Source organism: Tachyglossus aculeatus, chromosome 23 (assembly GCF_015852505.1).
Source record: "Tachyglossus aculeatus isolate mTacAcu1 chromosome 23, mTacAcu1.pri, whole genome shotgun sequence".
NCBI lineage: Eukaryota > Metazoa > Chordata > Mammalia > Monotremata > Tachyglossidae > Tachyglossus > Tachyglossus aculeatus.
Window position 1 is genome coordinate 32,347,630 of NC_052088.1, and position 17,628 is coordinate 32,365,257.

At 43.1% G+C, this 17,628-nt stretch overlaps 1 protein-coding gene across 1 annotated transcript in view; it reads right to left on the reverse strand.

Moving 5' to 3' along the window:
- Window positions 1-17,628, reverse strand: part of HCN1 (hyperpolarization activated cyclic nucleotide gated potassium channel 1) — a 363,494-nt gene that overhangs the window by 34,022 nt on the left and 311,844 nt on the right. Inside the window, exon 6 of the mRNA XM_038765920.1 lies at window positions 14,612-14,852. Within this exon, the coding sequence (XP_038621848.1) occupies window positions 14,612-14,852 (241 nt within the window). The remainder of the gene's footprint in view (window positions 1-14,611; window positions 14,853-17,628) is intronic.

The following is a 17,628-nucleotide window of genomic DNA, read 5'->3' on the forward strand; positions in this document are numbered from 1 at the left end:
TGGACAGGTCAGTAGTCAGATTTACGGTGGGGCAGAGATCCTTAGCAATCCTCCTTGGGTAGGAAGGCTCCCTGTTTGGTGAGGGATTTGAGTAGGATCTTGGCATATGAGGAAAGGGTTGCATCTGGGGGAGATTCAGGAAAGGGAAGAGACTGACCAAGAGACCCACCTGGCATGGTCACCCTCAAACTTCAGGGCCCTGTCTTACCAGCTAAGCACAGGCTGACAAGGTCTCCAAAGCTCCACTAAATGATACCTCTAATAATAATAATAATTGTGGTATTTATTAAAATAAGCACCATGGCCTAGACTGTGAGCCCCACGTGGGACAATCTGATCACCTTGTATCCTCCCCAGTGCTTAGAACAGTGCTTGGCACATAGTAAGTGCTTAACAAATGCCATCATTAATAAATTAATTAACAGGCACTGAATCCCTATTTTCCCAATAAGGAAACAGGAATGGAAAAGTAAAGTGACTTTCCTAAGGTCACACAAAAGGAGCAGGGATAAGAATCCAGGTCCTCTGACTCCCAGGCCTGTTCATTCATTCATTCATTCAATTTTATTTATTGAGCGCTTACTGTGTGCAGAGCACTGTACTAAGCGCTTGGGAAGTGCAAGTTGGCAACATATAGAGACGGTCACTACCCAACAGCGGGCTCACAGTCTAGAAGCTCTTTCTACCAGACCACACTGCTTCTCAACTGTCCTCTTCCACAGTCTCCCCTCTGTCCACATCTAGGCAACACTGCTTGAGGTTTTGATTGCATTTTTACAATGTTTTTGTCTGTCCATCTTTTCTACAATAATCCCATTGCAGCTCATCATAGAGAAGAAATTTGGGTATCATCCAGTCACTTCATATGACTGCCCGGGACAGGTGTGAGGTGATGAGCATTGACTTGATGCCAGTGGCCTGACTACCCTCCAAAACCTTTCGGTTTATGATTCACTCAATTATTCACTCTATAGTATTTATTGAGTGCTTACTGTATGCAGAGCACTGTACTAAGCACTTGGGAGAGTATGGTACGACAATAAACAGATATGCTCCCTGCCCATAGTGAGTTTACAGTCTGCTTTCTTCTCGAAGACAAACACTTTAGAGGAAAGGAGAGCCCAAGCAATACTTAAAAGCATTTAAAAAAATGGGATGACTATGGGAAAGTTACATGGATGACTATGGTTTATGGTGGTTAAAATGGCCTCCAGAATCCCAATTAGCTCCTCTTCGAGCATCCTTCATATAGCTATAATTCTATTTATTCTGACAATATTGACACCCGTCTACATGTTTTGTTGTCTGTCTCCCGCTTCTAGACTGTGAGCCCATTGTTGGGTAGGGACTGTCTCCATATGTTGCTGACTTGTACTTTCCAAGCGTCCAAGCGCTTAGTACCGTGCTCTGCCACAGTTAGTGCTCAATAAATATGATTGAATGAATGAATGCCCCTTAATAATAATAATAATAATCATATTAATTGCAATATGTGTTAAGCACTTACTATGTGCCAGTCACTGTTCTAAGCGCTGGGGTGAATTTAAGCAAATCGTGTTGGGCACAGTTCCTGTGCCACGTGGAGCTGTCTCAATCCCCATTTTACAGATGAGGTAACTGAGGCATGGAGAAGTAAATCGACTTGCCCAAGGTCACACAGCACACAAGTGTCGGCTCAGGATTAGACCCCATGACCTTCTGACCCCCACGCCTGTGCTCTTTCCACTGGGCCATGCTGCTTCTCTGCCCTATCACACACCCAACCCTGCTCAGGAAAATCCTAGATCCCCTATCTAATCCCATCCCAGATATAGAAATGCAGGATGGGAGGAAAAGAGATATGATGTCAAAATAATTTTGGGTGGACAGGTTCTGTTTAATTCTCGTCTGCTCCTCCCTTTGACAGAGTTGATCACGGCCTTTCAGTGATTTCTCATCCCACCCCACATAAAGCAGAAACTCAAGCACGAAAGCAGCCCGGCCTAGTGGAAAGAACACAGGCCTGGGACTCAGAGGACCTGGGTTCTAATTCTGGATCTACCACATGCGTGCTGTGTGACCTTAGGCAGTCATTTAACTTCTCTTTGCCTCAGTTACGGCAAAATGGGGATTCAATACCTGTTCTCCCTCCTATTTTAGATGGTGAGCTCTGTGTGGGACAGGGGCTGACTTATTTACCTTGTACCTTTCCTAGCACTTAGAGCAGCGCTTGCACCATAAGCACTTAAATACCACAATTTCTTTAGGGTATTTGTTAAGTGCTTACAATGTGCCAGGCACTGTATTAAGTGCTGGGGTCAATACAAGCTAATCAAGGTTAGAAAGAGTCCAGGTACCATACGGGCCTCGCAGTATTAATGCCCATTTTACAGGTGAGCCAACTGAAGCACAGAGAAGTTAAGCGGTTTGCTCAAAGTCACATAGCAGACAAGTAGCGGAGAAGGAATTAGAATCCAGGTCCTTCTAAATCCAGACCCTTGCTCTAACCACTAGGCCAGCCTACTTCACAATTATTATCGTTCCTTGCTCTCTACTCTATCTCTATGCTACTGACAAAGCCATCTGCCCAGCTGGGAAACATCTCTTCCTTTAAATCTGCTAGACTCCCTTTAAAGCCTTCTCAGAAAACCTACCTCTCCAACAGACATACCCCAATGAATTACTACCTCTCAGTTCATGTGTCTGTTTGTTGTTGGATTGTACTGTACCAAGTGCTTAGTACAGTGCTTTGCACATAGTAAGCACTCAATAAATGACTGAATGAATTAATTAATGTCTTTTCAATAGCCACCCACAGCACCTGTTTATTCCAATGTAATAATAATAGTTATTATAGTAATAAACTGTGGTATTTGTTAAGCATTTACTATGTGCCAAGCATTGTACTAAGCACTAGGATAGATACAATAATAATAATGGCATTTATTAAGCGCTTAGTATGTGCAAAGCACTGTTCTAAGCACTGGGGAGGTTACAAGGTGATCAGGTTGTCCCATGGGGGGGGCTCACAGTATTAATCCCCATTTTACAGATGGGGTAACTGAGGCCCAGAGAAGTTAAGTGACTTGCCCAAAGTCACACAGCTGACAATTGGCGGAGTCAGGATTTGAACCCATGACCTCTGACTCCAAAGCCCGGGCTCTTTCCAGTGAGCCATGCAGTTTCTCATAGAAGATAATCAGATTGATCAGATTGGACACAGTCCCTGTCCCATATGGGGTTCACAATCTTAACCCCATTTTTAATAGAGGAGGTAACTGAGGCCCAGAGAAGTTAAATGACTTGCCCAAGGTGACACAACAGGTAAATGGTGGAGCCGGGAGTAGAAACCAGGTCCTCTGACTCCCTGGCAGTGCTTTTTCCACTAGGCCCTGAATTTAGGTAGTCACTGATATATTTGTTTTGTCACTGTATGTTTGCTCACCGGTAGGCATACAATTTGTGTCTGCCTATCTCCACCATAGAGAAGCAGTGTGGCTCAGTGGAAAGAGCACGGGCTTTGGAGTTAGAGGTCATGGGTTCAAATCCTGGCTCTGCCAATTGTCAGCTGTGAGACACTGAGCAAGTCATTTAACTTCTCTGGGCCTCAGTTACCTCATCTGTAAAATGGGGATTAAGACTGTGAGCCCCCCGTGGGACAACCCGATCACCTTGTAACCTCCCCAGCGCTTAGAACACTGCTTTGCACATAGTAAGTGCTTAATAAATGCCATTATTATTATTATCATCATTATTATTATTATTATAAAATGGCAAGCCCTTGATCAATCTATCCTACAGTTTCTCAAGCGCCCACTAGAGTGCTCTGCACACAATGAATCCTGATGAATGAATCAAAGGAAGAGCCAGATGAATCCTCAAAATGCACTTCTCCACCATTTGGTCCTTCCAAAAATAAAATCCTGTGATATCATACCTCTGGAGACTATGTCCCAGCAGGACTAATTCTTTCTACATCAAGAGCATCTTTCATTCCAGGAACGTAAAAGTCCTTACCCATGCTCACTCATCAGTCACGGATGAGAGATAACAGCAGACTCCACATAAATGTGGCATGATGGATTTTGCAAGAAGTCCAGTTATCATTTTTTCTGCCTACCAAAAGGGAATTGGTCAGTAATGCATGGGAGGGGTTTAAACCCCACCAACCTAGGTGGGCTACAGGCTAACCAATCAATCGATCAATCAATGGTATTTATTGAGCACTTACTGTGTGCAGAGAGTACGCATACTTGGGAAAATACTATACAACCCAGTTGGTAGAAGTGTTTCCTACCCACAAGGAGCTTCCAGTCCAGTGGCCATCTTCTAGCCTAGACAATTCAGCTCAAGGGCAGAGAATGTGTCTGTTTATTGTTATTTATGGTACTCTCCCAAGTGCTTAGTACAGTGCTTTAGTAGACAGCACTCAATAAATACGACTGAATGAAGTCTTACAGCTACTTATTTATTTATTTTATGATAGTGGTTAAGCACTTATGATATGTTGAACGATGTTCTAAATGAGCAGTGTGTCTTTGTGGAAAGAGAGCGGACTTGGGAGTCAGAGGTCATGGGTTCTAATCCCAGCTCTGCCACTTGTTAGCTGTGTGACTTTGGACAAGTCATTTCACTTCTCTGGGCCTCAGTTACCTCATCTGTAAAATGGCGATTAAGACTGTGAGCCCCACTTGGGACAACCTGATTACCTTGCATCGACCTCAGCGCTTAGAACAGTGCTTGGCACATAGTAAGCACTTAACAAATACTATCATTATCATTATTATTAAATTAATTATGTCAGACACAGTCCCTGTCCCGCATGGGGTTCACAGTAGGAGGGAGAAAAGGTATCGAATCCCCATTTTGCAGTGGAGGAAACTGAGGCACAGAGAAATTAAGTGACGTGGCCAAGGTCACACAGCAAACACTGGGCAGAGCTGGGAATAGAACCCAGGTCGCCTGACTCTCAGGCCCATGCTCTTTCCAGTAGGCCATGGTACAGACAACTTCCCACATTGTGCTCCTTTTGTTTCCTCTTCAGTGATGCTCAGTTGACAGAAATAATCATAATAATTGTGGTATTTGAAGCATTTACTATGTTCTACGCACTGGGATAGACACAAGATCATCAGGTCACATATGGTGCTCACATTATAAGTAGGAGGGAGAACTAATAATGAATCCTCATTTCACAGGTGAGGGAACTCAGGCCCAAACTAAGTGATTTGCCCAAGGTCACATAGCAGCCAAGTGACAGAAGCAGGAAAGCTTTAGCCACATGGCTAGTTGCCCCCACCCCATCTGGGACCCTGGAGCCATCTGCTGCTCCAACCAGCCTTCCCCTGTCTGACTTCCCAAGATCAATCAATCAATCAACGGTATTTATGGAGTGCGTGCTGTATGCAGAGTACTGTAATAATAATAATCATGATAATAATAATAATAATAATAATTATTATTATTATGGTACTTGTTAAGCAGTTAAGTATGTGCCTAAGGCTGTTCTAAGCATGGGGTAGATATGAGTTAATTAGGTTGGACACAGTCCCTGTCCCACATGCTGTTCACATTCTTAATCCCCATTTTATCTGTGAGGGCCAGAGAAGTTAAGTGACTTGCCTAAGGTCACATGGCAGACATGTAGAGGAGCCGGGTTTAGCCCCCAGGTCTTTCCGACTCCCAGGCCTGGGCACTAAGCCCTGCTGTGCTAAGCACTTCGGAGAGTATAGTATAGCAGAGTTGGTAGACATGTTCCCTCCCCACAAGGTGCTTACAGTCTAGAACAATCCCTTTTCATTAGAGAGGGTGTGGATCAATTCCAAGATCTCTGAAGCTGAAAAGACCACGGGGCGACGGATACTAAATCATTCTTTGCCCTGATACTCCTAGGAAGGGCAGGGAGATTCCAGGCTGTAAGCTCCTTGTGGGCAGGGAATATGTCTGCTGATTGTTGTACTGTACTCTACCAACTGCTTAGTATAGTGCTTGCTCCACACGCAGTAAGCACTCAATACATAAAATTGAATGACATAATGAAAGGGAGACCTCTGCTTTGCCCTTCTAATGCTGCACCTTTGGACTCCAACTGAAAGATTGGGTGCAACAAAGACAAACAGAAATGAGCCTAGAATTGTAAAATAAGACTTATGGATCCAGGAGTAAAGGTTGAGGCTATTAATATTATTTCACTGAAAGACAAGAAGGTTGAGGGAGGGCTGATGATAACATAAAAAACTACTCTAGGAAGGTGACCACCTGGTAGCAGTTTCCTATTGATCCTGGATAAGAAACAGGAGTGAATAATAATAATAATGATTAATAATGATAATAGTAATGATGGTATTTGTTAAGCACTTACTATGTGCCAATCACTGTTCTAAGCGCTGGGGTACATACAAGGTTATCAGGTTGTCCCACGTGGGGCTCTCAGTCTTAATCCCCATTTTACAGATATGATAACTGAGGCAAAGAAAAGTTAAGTGACTCGCCCAAAGTCACAGAGCTGACAAGTGGTGGAGCCGGGATTAGAACCCACAACCTCTGACTCCCAAGCCTGTGCTCTTTCCACTAAGCCATGCTGCCCTCCAAACCGAGTTCCTCTTGGACAGGGAAAGCATCTACCAACTCTGTTAAATTGTAGTCTCCTAAGAGCTTAGTACAGTGCTCTTGAACTTGGTAAGTGCTTAATAAATACCATTGATTGATCAAGCTTGAATTTACTTCAAATTCCATCGAGTCACTTCCAACTCACAGCAACTCCATGGACACATTCTCTTCAGAATGTCCCATCTTCTGTCATAAAATCATTCTGGTACGCGTAACCATAGAATTTTCTTGGTGTAGTTACGGAAGAGGTTAACCATTTACCACCTTCTGCCAGCTTAAATTGCAGTTGGAGAAATCAAAGACCTCTAGCCAAGTTTATTAAGGATTCAAAGAGGTTTCTAAGGAAGGTGGGGAATCACCTTCTTAGAAGACCTTGAGGTGTGTGATTTGTAGCCTTGAATGGTGACAGAGAAATCTGCCTGGAGACAGTCAGCTCCAGGGGCAGGACTAGTGACCTTAAGGTACTTCTCCCAGCTCATAGAGTTTTTACATGCTACATTTCTTTTGCAGAATATACAATTATATATGATGTTCATTAATCTCTTTCCTTAAGGGATGAACAAATTTGCTATGGGTCTACTCTGTAATGCTCCTGAAAAACATTCATAAACCATCTTTTGTGAGCAGAGTAGTACAATAATCAACCAATCGAATTTCTTGGCCACCTCCACTTTAATGAGCACCTACAACTACCACTGGTATTTGTAATTTGTATTGGTAATTTTTGGTATTTGATATTTGTTAGGTCCTGTACTGTGCTAAACGCTGGCATAGACAGAAGATCATCACTTACCCCTTTCAAAGCCCTACTTAAAGCTCACCTCCTCCAGGAGGCCTTCCCAGACTGAGCCCCCCTTTTCCTCTGCTCCTCCTCCCTTCCCCATTACCCCAACTCCCTCCCTTGGCTCTACCCCCCGGCCCCGCAGCACTTGTGTCTATATGTACATATTTATTATGATAATAATAATAATAATGATGAAATTTGTTAAGCACTTATGTGCAAAGCACTGTTCTAAGCGCTGGGGAGGATACAAGGTGATTAGGTTGTCCCACGTGGAGCTCACAATCTTAATCCCCATTTCACAGATGAGGTAACCGAGGCCCAGAGTAGTTAAGTTACTTGCCCAAAGTCACACAGCTAAGTGGCGGAGCCGGGAATAGAACCCATGACCTCTGACTCCTAAGCCCAAGCTATTTCCACTGAGCCACGCTGCTTCCCAATGATGATTAAGGCATCTACAGATTTTATAGAAATATCCAAATAATAATGAGCACCTGCAACAAGGCACATCTCACACCTAAAAACAATGATCTTGAAGTTGCTGATTCTGCCTATTGATTGCAGATGGAAGTGGAGCATTCTGGGAGAGATGTGTCCATGACATCGTTATGAGTCGGAGATGACTAGATAGCATAAGACAAGATTCTGCCTCTTATAGCTATTAATCACACCAGTTTTGCCATTGCCACCAGCTCATTAGACTTAGTACAGTGCTCTGTACACAGTAAGCACTCAATAAATACGACTGAATGAATGAATGACACAGATATCCTGCCGGCATCTTCAACTTAACACGGCTAAAACTGACCTCCTCTTCTTCCCTTCTTTCTACACCTTTAATCGGATCAGGCCATTAGCCAATTGATGCTTATGTGTCTATAGATTTATTAATTCCATTTCTTCATTTTTTGCTCAATACAGTTTTTAACCAATATTTTTCTTTTTGTTTTTACTGTATCCATACAATCCACAGAAGCTTTCTTTCCCCCACCTGACTGCAAGTTCTCCCAAGTTCCTAACACAGTGCCCTGGTGCAGAGTGAATGCTCAATAAAGTCCAAAACCATATTCAGGTTAAGTCGTTTTAGGGTGTGATGACATCAATAGAGTCATAGCCTGTCATACTTCTAGTCTCCAGGCTGGGTTTTCCTCTAGAATCTGCCTCTGATCATGTTCTATATATGGACACTGACGTGTAGCCAGCAGTTGGAGACTGATAAATCGTCCACTCTTCAGCAAGTTTCTTAGCTATTCTTGGTACAGAAGAATCACTTTAATCTCCTTCAGAAGAGTAGCAAAGAAAATGAAGGCAAAATGGCACTTGAAAGCAATGCATGTTAAAACAGACCCTCTCTGCCCTAAACCACCAATTGAGGTGTTTTGGAGAGCACTGACTCGTGATAGTAAGTGATGAGATTTCTCTGCAGCAGTACAGAATCTCAGTCAATGGTATTTACTGAACACTTATTGTGTGCAGAGCAGTTGGGAGAGTACAATACAGTGGGTAGATGAAATGAAATTTCTTCTTCCACGGGTAACAAATGTTCCCTTGTGATCCACTTCAAATGCTGTGCTTTATTTCCCCATATAAAGTGCATTAACACTCAATTCTGAAACATTAAGATCTCTTCGATGTGCTGACTACCAGCTGAGAATAATAATAAAATTGTGGTATTTGTTAAGCATTTACTTCTTACTCTGTGTCAGGCACTGTACTAAGCACTGGGGTGAATCCAGCGCTTAAAACAGCACTTTGCACATAGTAAGCACTTAATAAATGCCATTATTATTATTATTACAAGCAAATTGGTTTGGACAGAGTCCCTGTTCCATATGGGGCTCAAAGTCTTAATCCCCATTTTACAGATGAGGTAACTGAGGCACAGAGAAGTTAAGTGAGTTGCCCAACATCACACAGCCAACAAGTGGTGGAGCCAGAATTAGAACCCAGACCTCTCTGACTTCCAGGCCCGGGCTTTATTCATTAAGCCACAAATGCTTCTAGATTGCATTACACTCCCAATCTCCTCCCAAACTCCTCCTCCTCTGCATTTTTCTCATCAGTCAGAGCTGTTCATTTGTCCTGTTAGGATGGCGTCCAACCAACATCTTATTGTATAAAAGGGAGAATAACCTCACCAAATTGCAAATAAAGTCAAGGTTCGACTTCTACTCTGCACAGGAAAATGGAAGCTGTTTGCTTCTTCTTAGCCAATGTAATTCCTAGACCTACCTCCAAACTTATGTGTATTCTCAAAATGAAACTGAAATGGTGTTTGTATTCTTCCAAAATTACTCTTGTGAACGGTCTCCATTCCTAGCCTTCACTTCTACTTTTGACTTGCCTAAATTCATCTTGAATCCATTTAGATTGCAATCAGCATGCAGGTTATTAATTGGAAAAGTGCCTATCACATAAGTTTCTCAATAAATGTTTTCAATGGGACTGATAAGGAAGGTCAATCAATTTTATTTTTTGAGTACAGTGTGAAGAACACTGTACTAAGTGCTCAGGAGAGAACAATGTAACAGAGTTGGTAGACATGTTCCCTGCCCACACTGAAATTATACAGGGAGCTTACAATCTACAAGGTGAGTGAACTATAATGACAGTATCAGTTGAACACTTACTATGTGTCAAGCATTGTACTAAGTACTGGGTTAGATAAAGGATAATCAGGTTGGACATAATCCCTGTCCCACATGAGCCTCACAGTCTAAGTTGGAGGGAGGACAGTTACTGAATCCCCATTTTACTGATGATGAAACTGAGGTAGAGAGAAGTTAGGTGAGTTGCCCACTGTAACACAGCAGGCAAGGGAAGAGCCAGGTTTAGAACCCAGGTCCTCAGACCCCCAGGACTCTGCCTGTTCTTCTAGGTCATGATGCTCTCAGGGAACAGATTACAAACCACTCACTTCCTTAAGTGTTGGGAATTAAATATACAGTTGGCCTCTGAGTGATCTGGTAGAGGTCATTCCTTTCAAAAAGATCTACACATTTTATAGTTCAAAACATGGTGGTGTGGCATTACTAGTTGAAGTGAGTTGGTCACCAAAGAAGTGGATGCTCATCAATAACATTCAAACCACAGGAAACCATGCGATTGATTGACAAGTGATTCTGACTAAGACTCAACCCTGAAGATTTCTGTGGTAAAAGAAACCAAGAAAGTATCCTGAAACCCCTGAGAGATTATCAAAGAAAACTCACACGTAGTCCTGGGATATTCATCTCTGTACACTTTCTAATCTTTTCCCCATTCTTTCCTACAGTTGAGTCTATTCGGAACATCGCTATCTTTGTGATCTTGAAAAAGAGATTCATTTACTAATCTCCCTTTTTTTTCCAGCTGTGGCTCCTCTCCTTATACTTTACCAAGTTCTTTTGCTTATTTCTTGGAATCTTTCCATTTTCATTGCCTTTTTTCCCTTCCACATGTTTATTCCCTGGGCAACAATCCATTCAGCAATGGTGGATGGAATTGAAAGCACCATATCAAGTGGTTAGGAGAGTACCAAAGAAGCAAAGCAACTACAACAACCCCTTTATCCCTTGCTAAACTATTGTTACCCTAAAAGCAGTTCAATATAATGGTATTTTTAAATGGTATTTGTTAACTGCTTACCACGTGCCATGCAATGTACTGAATGCTGGGTTAAGGAGAAGATAATTAGGTCAGACCATGGTCCTGTCCCAGACAGAGCTCTGGGTCTAAGGGGAAGGGAGAGGAGGTATTTAATCCCCATTTTAAAATGAGGAAACTGAGGCACAGAGCTGTGAAGTTACTTACCCAAAGTCACACAACAGGTAAGTGGCAGCACTGCGATTTCAACTCCCCACCCCCTTTTAAAGCCTTCCTGAAGGCACATCTCCTCCAAGAGGCCTTCCCAGACTAAGAGAAGCAGCGTGGCTTAGTGGAAAGGGTCCAGGTTTGGGAGTCAGAGGTCATGGGTTCTAATCCCAGCTCCGCTACTTGTCAGCTACATGACTCTGGGCAAGTCACTTAACTTCTCTTTGCCTCAGTTCCCTCATCTGTAAAATGGGGCTTAAGACTGTGAGCCCCACATGGGACAACCTATTACCTTGTATCTACCCCAGTGCTTAGAACAGTGCTTGGAACATAGAAAGCGCTTAACAAATGCCATTATTTAGAAGCAGTGTGGCTCAATGGAAAAAGCATGGGCTTTGGAGTCAGAGGTCATGGGTTCGAATCTTGGCTCCGCCAATTGTCAGCTATGTGACTTTGGGCAAGTCACTTAACTTCTCTGTGCCTCAGTTACCTCATCTGTAAAATGGGGATTAAGACTGTGAACCCCCCATGGGACAACTTGATCAACTTGTAACCTCCCCAGTGCTTAGAACAGTGCTTTGCACATAGTAAGTGCTTAATAAATACCATTATTATTATTATTATTACTAAGCCCCACTTTTCCTCTTCTCCCACACCCTTCTGCGTCACCCTGACTTGCTCCCTTTGCTCTTCCCCTCTCTCAGCCCCATGGAACTTATGAACGTATCTGTCATTTTATTTTATTTATTTGTATTGATGTCTGTCTCCCCGCCTCTTGACTGTAAGCTCATTGTGGGCAGGGAATTTGACTATTGTTATAACGTACTCTCCCAAGCACTCAGTACAGTGCTCTGCACACAGTAAGCACTCGATAAATGCAATTGAATGAATGAATGAACCCAGTTCTCCTGACTCCCAGTCCTGGGCTCTTTCTACAAGGCCACACTTCTTCTAAATTCCACTTCTTGGGCAAAGGTCTGACATAATTTCCCACTGAAATCCCCGCCTCTTCCTAAGAGAAGAGGCATCTATTTGTAGATAATCACAGGCTGACACCCATTTTGGCGTCATAGAACATTCTAAAACTGACAAACCAGTGAGAAAAGAACAGAAATAGGCAGAAAGCTGTAGTTCTCTTCTCTTTCATGTACCTTGGGGGCCACCAGCTCAGGACACGGTTGCTGAAGTAGTTGCTGTACTAGACGCTCAATAAGTACCATCTATTACGTGACTGAAGAAACAGGACCAGTCCCTTTCTGTGATGCTCTGGGTGACTGCTGACTGGCCCTATTTAAGAATATGGACCGCCAGGATACTTACTACAGGAGGATGAGATCAGCAACTGTCTGATAAGGGGAATGGGACTCGCTGCAGAGAATCTTGCCAGATACGGAGTCAGTGACACAGCACTGAGTGGGACAAAGCTTCTTGATGATAAGAAATGCGATGATTTTCAAGTAGATAAATGATAATAATAATAATTGTGGCATTTGTTAAGCTCTTACTATATGCCAGGCACTATATTAAGTGCTGGGGAAGATCCAGTGTTTAGAACAGTGCTGTGCATGTAGTAGGCATTTAACAAATGCCATTATTATTATTATTACAAGGAAATCAGGTTGGATACAGTCCCTGTCCCATGTGGGGCTCATAGTCTTAATCCCCATTTTACAGATGAGGTAATTGAGGCCCAGAGAAGTGAAGTGACTTACCCAAGGCCATACCGCAGAGAAGTGGCGGAGCTGGGATTAGAACTCATGTCCTTCTGTCTCCCAGGCCCGTGCTCTATCCACTATGCCATGCTGCTTCATTTCACCGAGGCTTTACAGCAGGCATCAGACCTCTTATAGAATGCTAGATTGATCAATCGTATTTACTGTGTGCAGAGCACTGCACTAAGCGCTTGGGGGAGTACAGGGCAGCAATATAAAAGGCACATTCCCACAATGAGCTTATTCCTTAGGAGGAGTCAAATGCATCCCGTCAATCTTGAATTGGGAAACAGCACGGCAGAGTGGAAAGACTGCACGCCTAGGAGTCAGAAGACCTGGGCTCTGATCCCACCTCTGCCACCTCCCTGCTGTGGGCAAATAACCTGACTTCTCGGCACCTCAGTTTCCTCATCTGTGAAATGGGGATTCAATTCCTGTTTTCCCTCCTACTTAGACTGTGAGCTCCATTTAGGACAGGGACTTTGTCCAACCTTGTAGGTATCCCAGCGCTTAAGGCAAGGAATGTGTCTGTTTATCATTTTATTGTGCTCTTCCAAGAGCTTAGCACAGTGTCTGCACACAGTAAGTGCTTAATAAACATCAGAACTATTATTATTATTATTATTATTTTTATTAAGCTTAGAAAATGTGATGCTTTGCTTCCAAAACAAATTGGGTTGAATTTTCCCCTTGTGGCTTCAGATTATGACAGGAAGATCCTGCTAGATGTTCAAACAGGGATAATAATAATAATAATAATAATAATAATAATAATAATAATAATAATAATAATAATGGTACTTGTTTGGCACTTACTATGTGCCAGGCACTGTATAAGCACTGGGGTGGATACAAGCGAATCAGGTTGGACACAGTCCCTTTCCCACATGGGGCTCACAGTCTTAATCCCCATTTTCCATAATGAGGTAACCGAGGCAAGGAGAAGTGAAATAACTTGCCCAAGGTCACAAAACAGACACATGGTGCAGCTGGGGATTATTAATAATAATAATAATAATGGTATTTGTTAAGTACTTACTATATGCCAAGCACTACTCTAAAGGCTGGGGTAGATAAAAGGTAATCAGGTTGTCCCACCTGGGGTTCACAGTCTTAAGCCCCATTTTATAGGTGAGGTAACTGAGGCACAGAGAAGTTATGCGACTTGCCCAAGGTCACACAGCAGACAAGTGGCAGAGCTGGGATTAGAACCCACATCCTCTGACTCCCAAGTCCGTGCTTTTTCCACTAAGCCACGCTGCCTCTCAGCGATTAGAACCCAGGACCCTCTGACTCTCAAGACAATGCTCTATCCATCATGCTACACAGTCACAGATGCAACAGGGCAGTGAAGGGCAACTCTTCCATGCTTTCGATGTGGAAGGGATTCTTAATCATCATCAGTGACATCTCTGCCCATCGCTCATCGCCCACTCCCAATACCACCTGCTTCAAATGGCCAATCACAACATTTGCCTGAAAATCAGCATTCTTTTTGTAAATCAGAGATGCCCTCTTAGTAACCACAAGTCTCAATTTCCCTGAAATACAGCCTGATTTGATTCTCAACTTTAAATAAGAAACCACCCATTTTCTACTTCATGGCCTTTGACTAATTCCCCCATCAATTGTTGACCACCAACAAGAAGTTCAATTATAGCACTTCCAAGCAGCTTGAGTAAATGACTCATCTAACCTAGATGTTTTATTCATTGCCATCTTCTTTTTTTCAACTCACCTCCAAAGTAGGATCCATCTGTCAGCTTCATCTCTTTACTGGATTTGGTGATGACGCCGGCAACTCCATGTTGGATGAAATACATTTTTTTGCCCACGGCACCTTCTCGAATGATGTAATCTCCGGGTTGGAAAACCTCAAACCTCAACTTGCTCAGCATGGCAGTAACAAAATTCGGATCGGCATTGGCGAACAGAGGCATTGTGGCCACCAGTTTGCGGCAGTTGAAGTTGACGATTTCCTGAAGGGAGAAAAAACACAAAGATGTGATGGAGTTTTGAAATCCAAAAAGAGCCAGTCAGATACCCTGAAATAAAATCGGTAAGCGAAAAAGGTACCTACTTCACCACAGATAGCTGACAAATTTTCTGGGTTTCAGTTTTCCTTTATATAAAATAAGTGCTTAGTACAGTTCATAGTAATTGCTCAATAAATACCATACTAATACTAAATAAATAATACCATAAGTATTCGATTGAGAGAAAAGTTCTCCACAGTATTGAAAAGTTCTGTCATTTTAATCCTCTTTTGGATGCCGAAAAAAGCAAGACTTCCTTTCTCATGGCTAGAGTGCTGTTTTTTTTCTTTGTTTTCATCAACCCAACTTGTATCCTGAGGCAATAATTATGGAAAAACAGGCCCAGCTGTCAAACAAAAGGATTTTGGTCTTCCTCCCTATGCCATCCAAATGTCAGCAACTAGATGTAAAAAGAAAACTCAAATAGACCCTCCAGGGGAAACAGTTTTATGGTGATTGAAGGCCCCATTTATATAGATGATGCTGTCAACCCTCTTTAAAAATCTTTATTTGGTCACTGGAGACAGTGATCATGGCTTGCAGAGCAACAGTAGTTGAAAGCTTCCTTAGATCTCTGGCTCTCTGTCATACTACATAATCAATAGTGTGCCACTGTTGGGATTTGAGGTATTTGTTACTATACAACAAACACTGTGTGAAGCAGTGGGATAGATATAATACAATTAGATAATAGTAATAATAACAGTAACATTTGATGTTTGCTCAGCACTATTTCCAGGCACTGTACTAAACCCTGGGGTGGATACTAGAAATAGTCCCTTGCCTCATGTGGGGCTCACAGTAAAATGAGGGTTCAATTCTCTTCTCCCTCCTCCTTAGACTGAGCCCCAAGTGGGATAGAGACTGTGTCCAACTTGATTATCTCACATCTACCTCACTGCTTTGGACAATGCTTGGCACATAGTAAGCACTTAATAAACCCCACAGTTATAAACATCCCTATAGACACAAGCAGCTGATTCCCTTGGGCTGCATTTAGTTCCATCGCAGGTTTGGCTTGTTTGGTGATTGTGTTGCAGCCCACCTGCTTTAACTGTCTCTCCAAGGTGAGAGAGCATGAGGCTGGGTGAGACTTCATTCATTCATTCAATTATATTTATTGAGCACTTACTGTGTACTAAACCCTTGGGAGAGGACAACACGACAGCCACATTCCCTGCCCACAGTGAGCACTGGGATAGATACAGGATAATCAAGTTGGACCCAATCCATGTCCCACAAGGGGCTCACAGTTCAAAATCCCCATTTTACCCATGAGGTAAGAGAGGCACTGACAAGTTAAGTGACATGCCCAAGGTCGCACAGCAGACAAGTGGCGAAACTGGGATTAGAACCCAGGTCCTCCTGACTCCCAGGCCTGTGTTCTTTCCACTAGGCCACAGTGCTTCTCACTGCACTCATAGGATCCACCTCTTCCTTGCATCCAAACTATCATCATGCTTGTCTGGGCACTAGACAAATCCAGGCTTGACTGCTGCATCAGTCTCCTCACTGGTCACCCTGCCTCCAGCTTCTCCCCCTCCAATCCATACTTCATCCTTCTGCCCGAAGCACTTTTCTAAAACATCATTTGAACATGCCTCCCCACTCTTCAAAAGCTTCCAATGTGTACCCATTCCTCTCTGCATTAAGCAGAAACTCCTGATCTATTTTTCCACTCTCTTCTCCTACTACACCCCAGCTCATACCCTTCATTCCTTGTGTATACTTCAGTAATTTGTCTATTTTAATGTCTGTCTTCCCTTCTACACTGAAGTCCCTTATGGGCAGGGAACATGTCTACCGGCTCTGTTGTGCCCAAGTGCTTAGTACAGTGCTCCACACACAATGAGCACTCAGTTATTACCACTGATTAATTCCTCTCAAGTAAGCCTCCTCACTGTGCCTCATTCTCATCTCTCCCACTGTTGATTCCTTGCTCACCTCCTTCTTCTTGCCTGGAAGTCCCATCCGCTTCTTTTCTGACAGACCACAACTCTCCCCACCTTCAAAGTCCTCCTGAAATCCCATCTCCAGGAGAATTTCCACAATTGGTCTCTAATCTCCCTACCTTATAGTTTCCACTGCCACTTCCATCCTTCTGTACAACCTAGGCACTTAAATACTCACAACCTCTCCCTTCTGAAGCACTTAGGTTCATATCTTAATACTTTACTACTCCCTTCTGTCACTTACTTAAGTGCCTGTCTCCCCGGCTAAATCATCAAGGTCCTCAAGGGCAAGAATCACATACGTAAACATCTTCTGTACTCTCCCAAGAATATTAACAGAGTGCTCTGCACAACAGGTAATAAATATTGATTGAAAAATATTTGTTGTTCTATCACTTTTACTCATTTCATCTCATACCTTTGTGTAAGATTGCTTGACGCACCCTCTAATATCTACATCTCTGCCCCTGCTCTCTCTTCCTCCCTCCAGGCTCACATCTCCTCCTGCCTTCAGGAAATCTCCATCTGGATGTCTGCCCGCCACCTAAAACTCAACATGTCCAAGACTGAACTCCTTGTCTTCCCTCCCAAACCCTGCCCTCTCCCTGACTTTCCCATCACTGTTGATGGCCCTACCATCCTTCCCATCTCACAAGCCCGCAACCTTGGTGTCATCCTCGACTCCACTCTCTCGTTCATTCCTCACATCCAAGCCATCACCAAAACCTGCTGGTCTCAGCTCCACAACATTGCCAAGATCCGCCCTT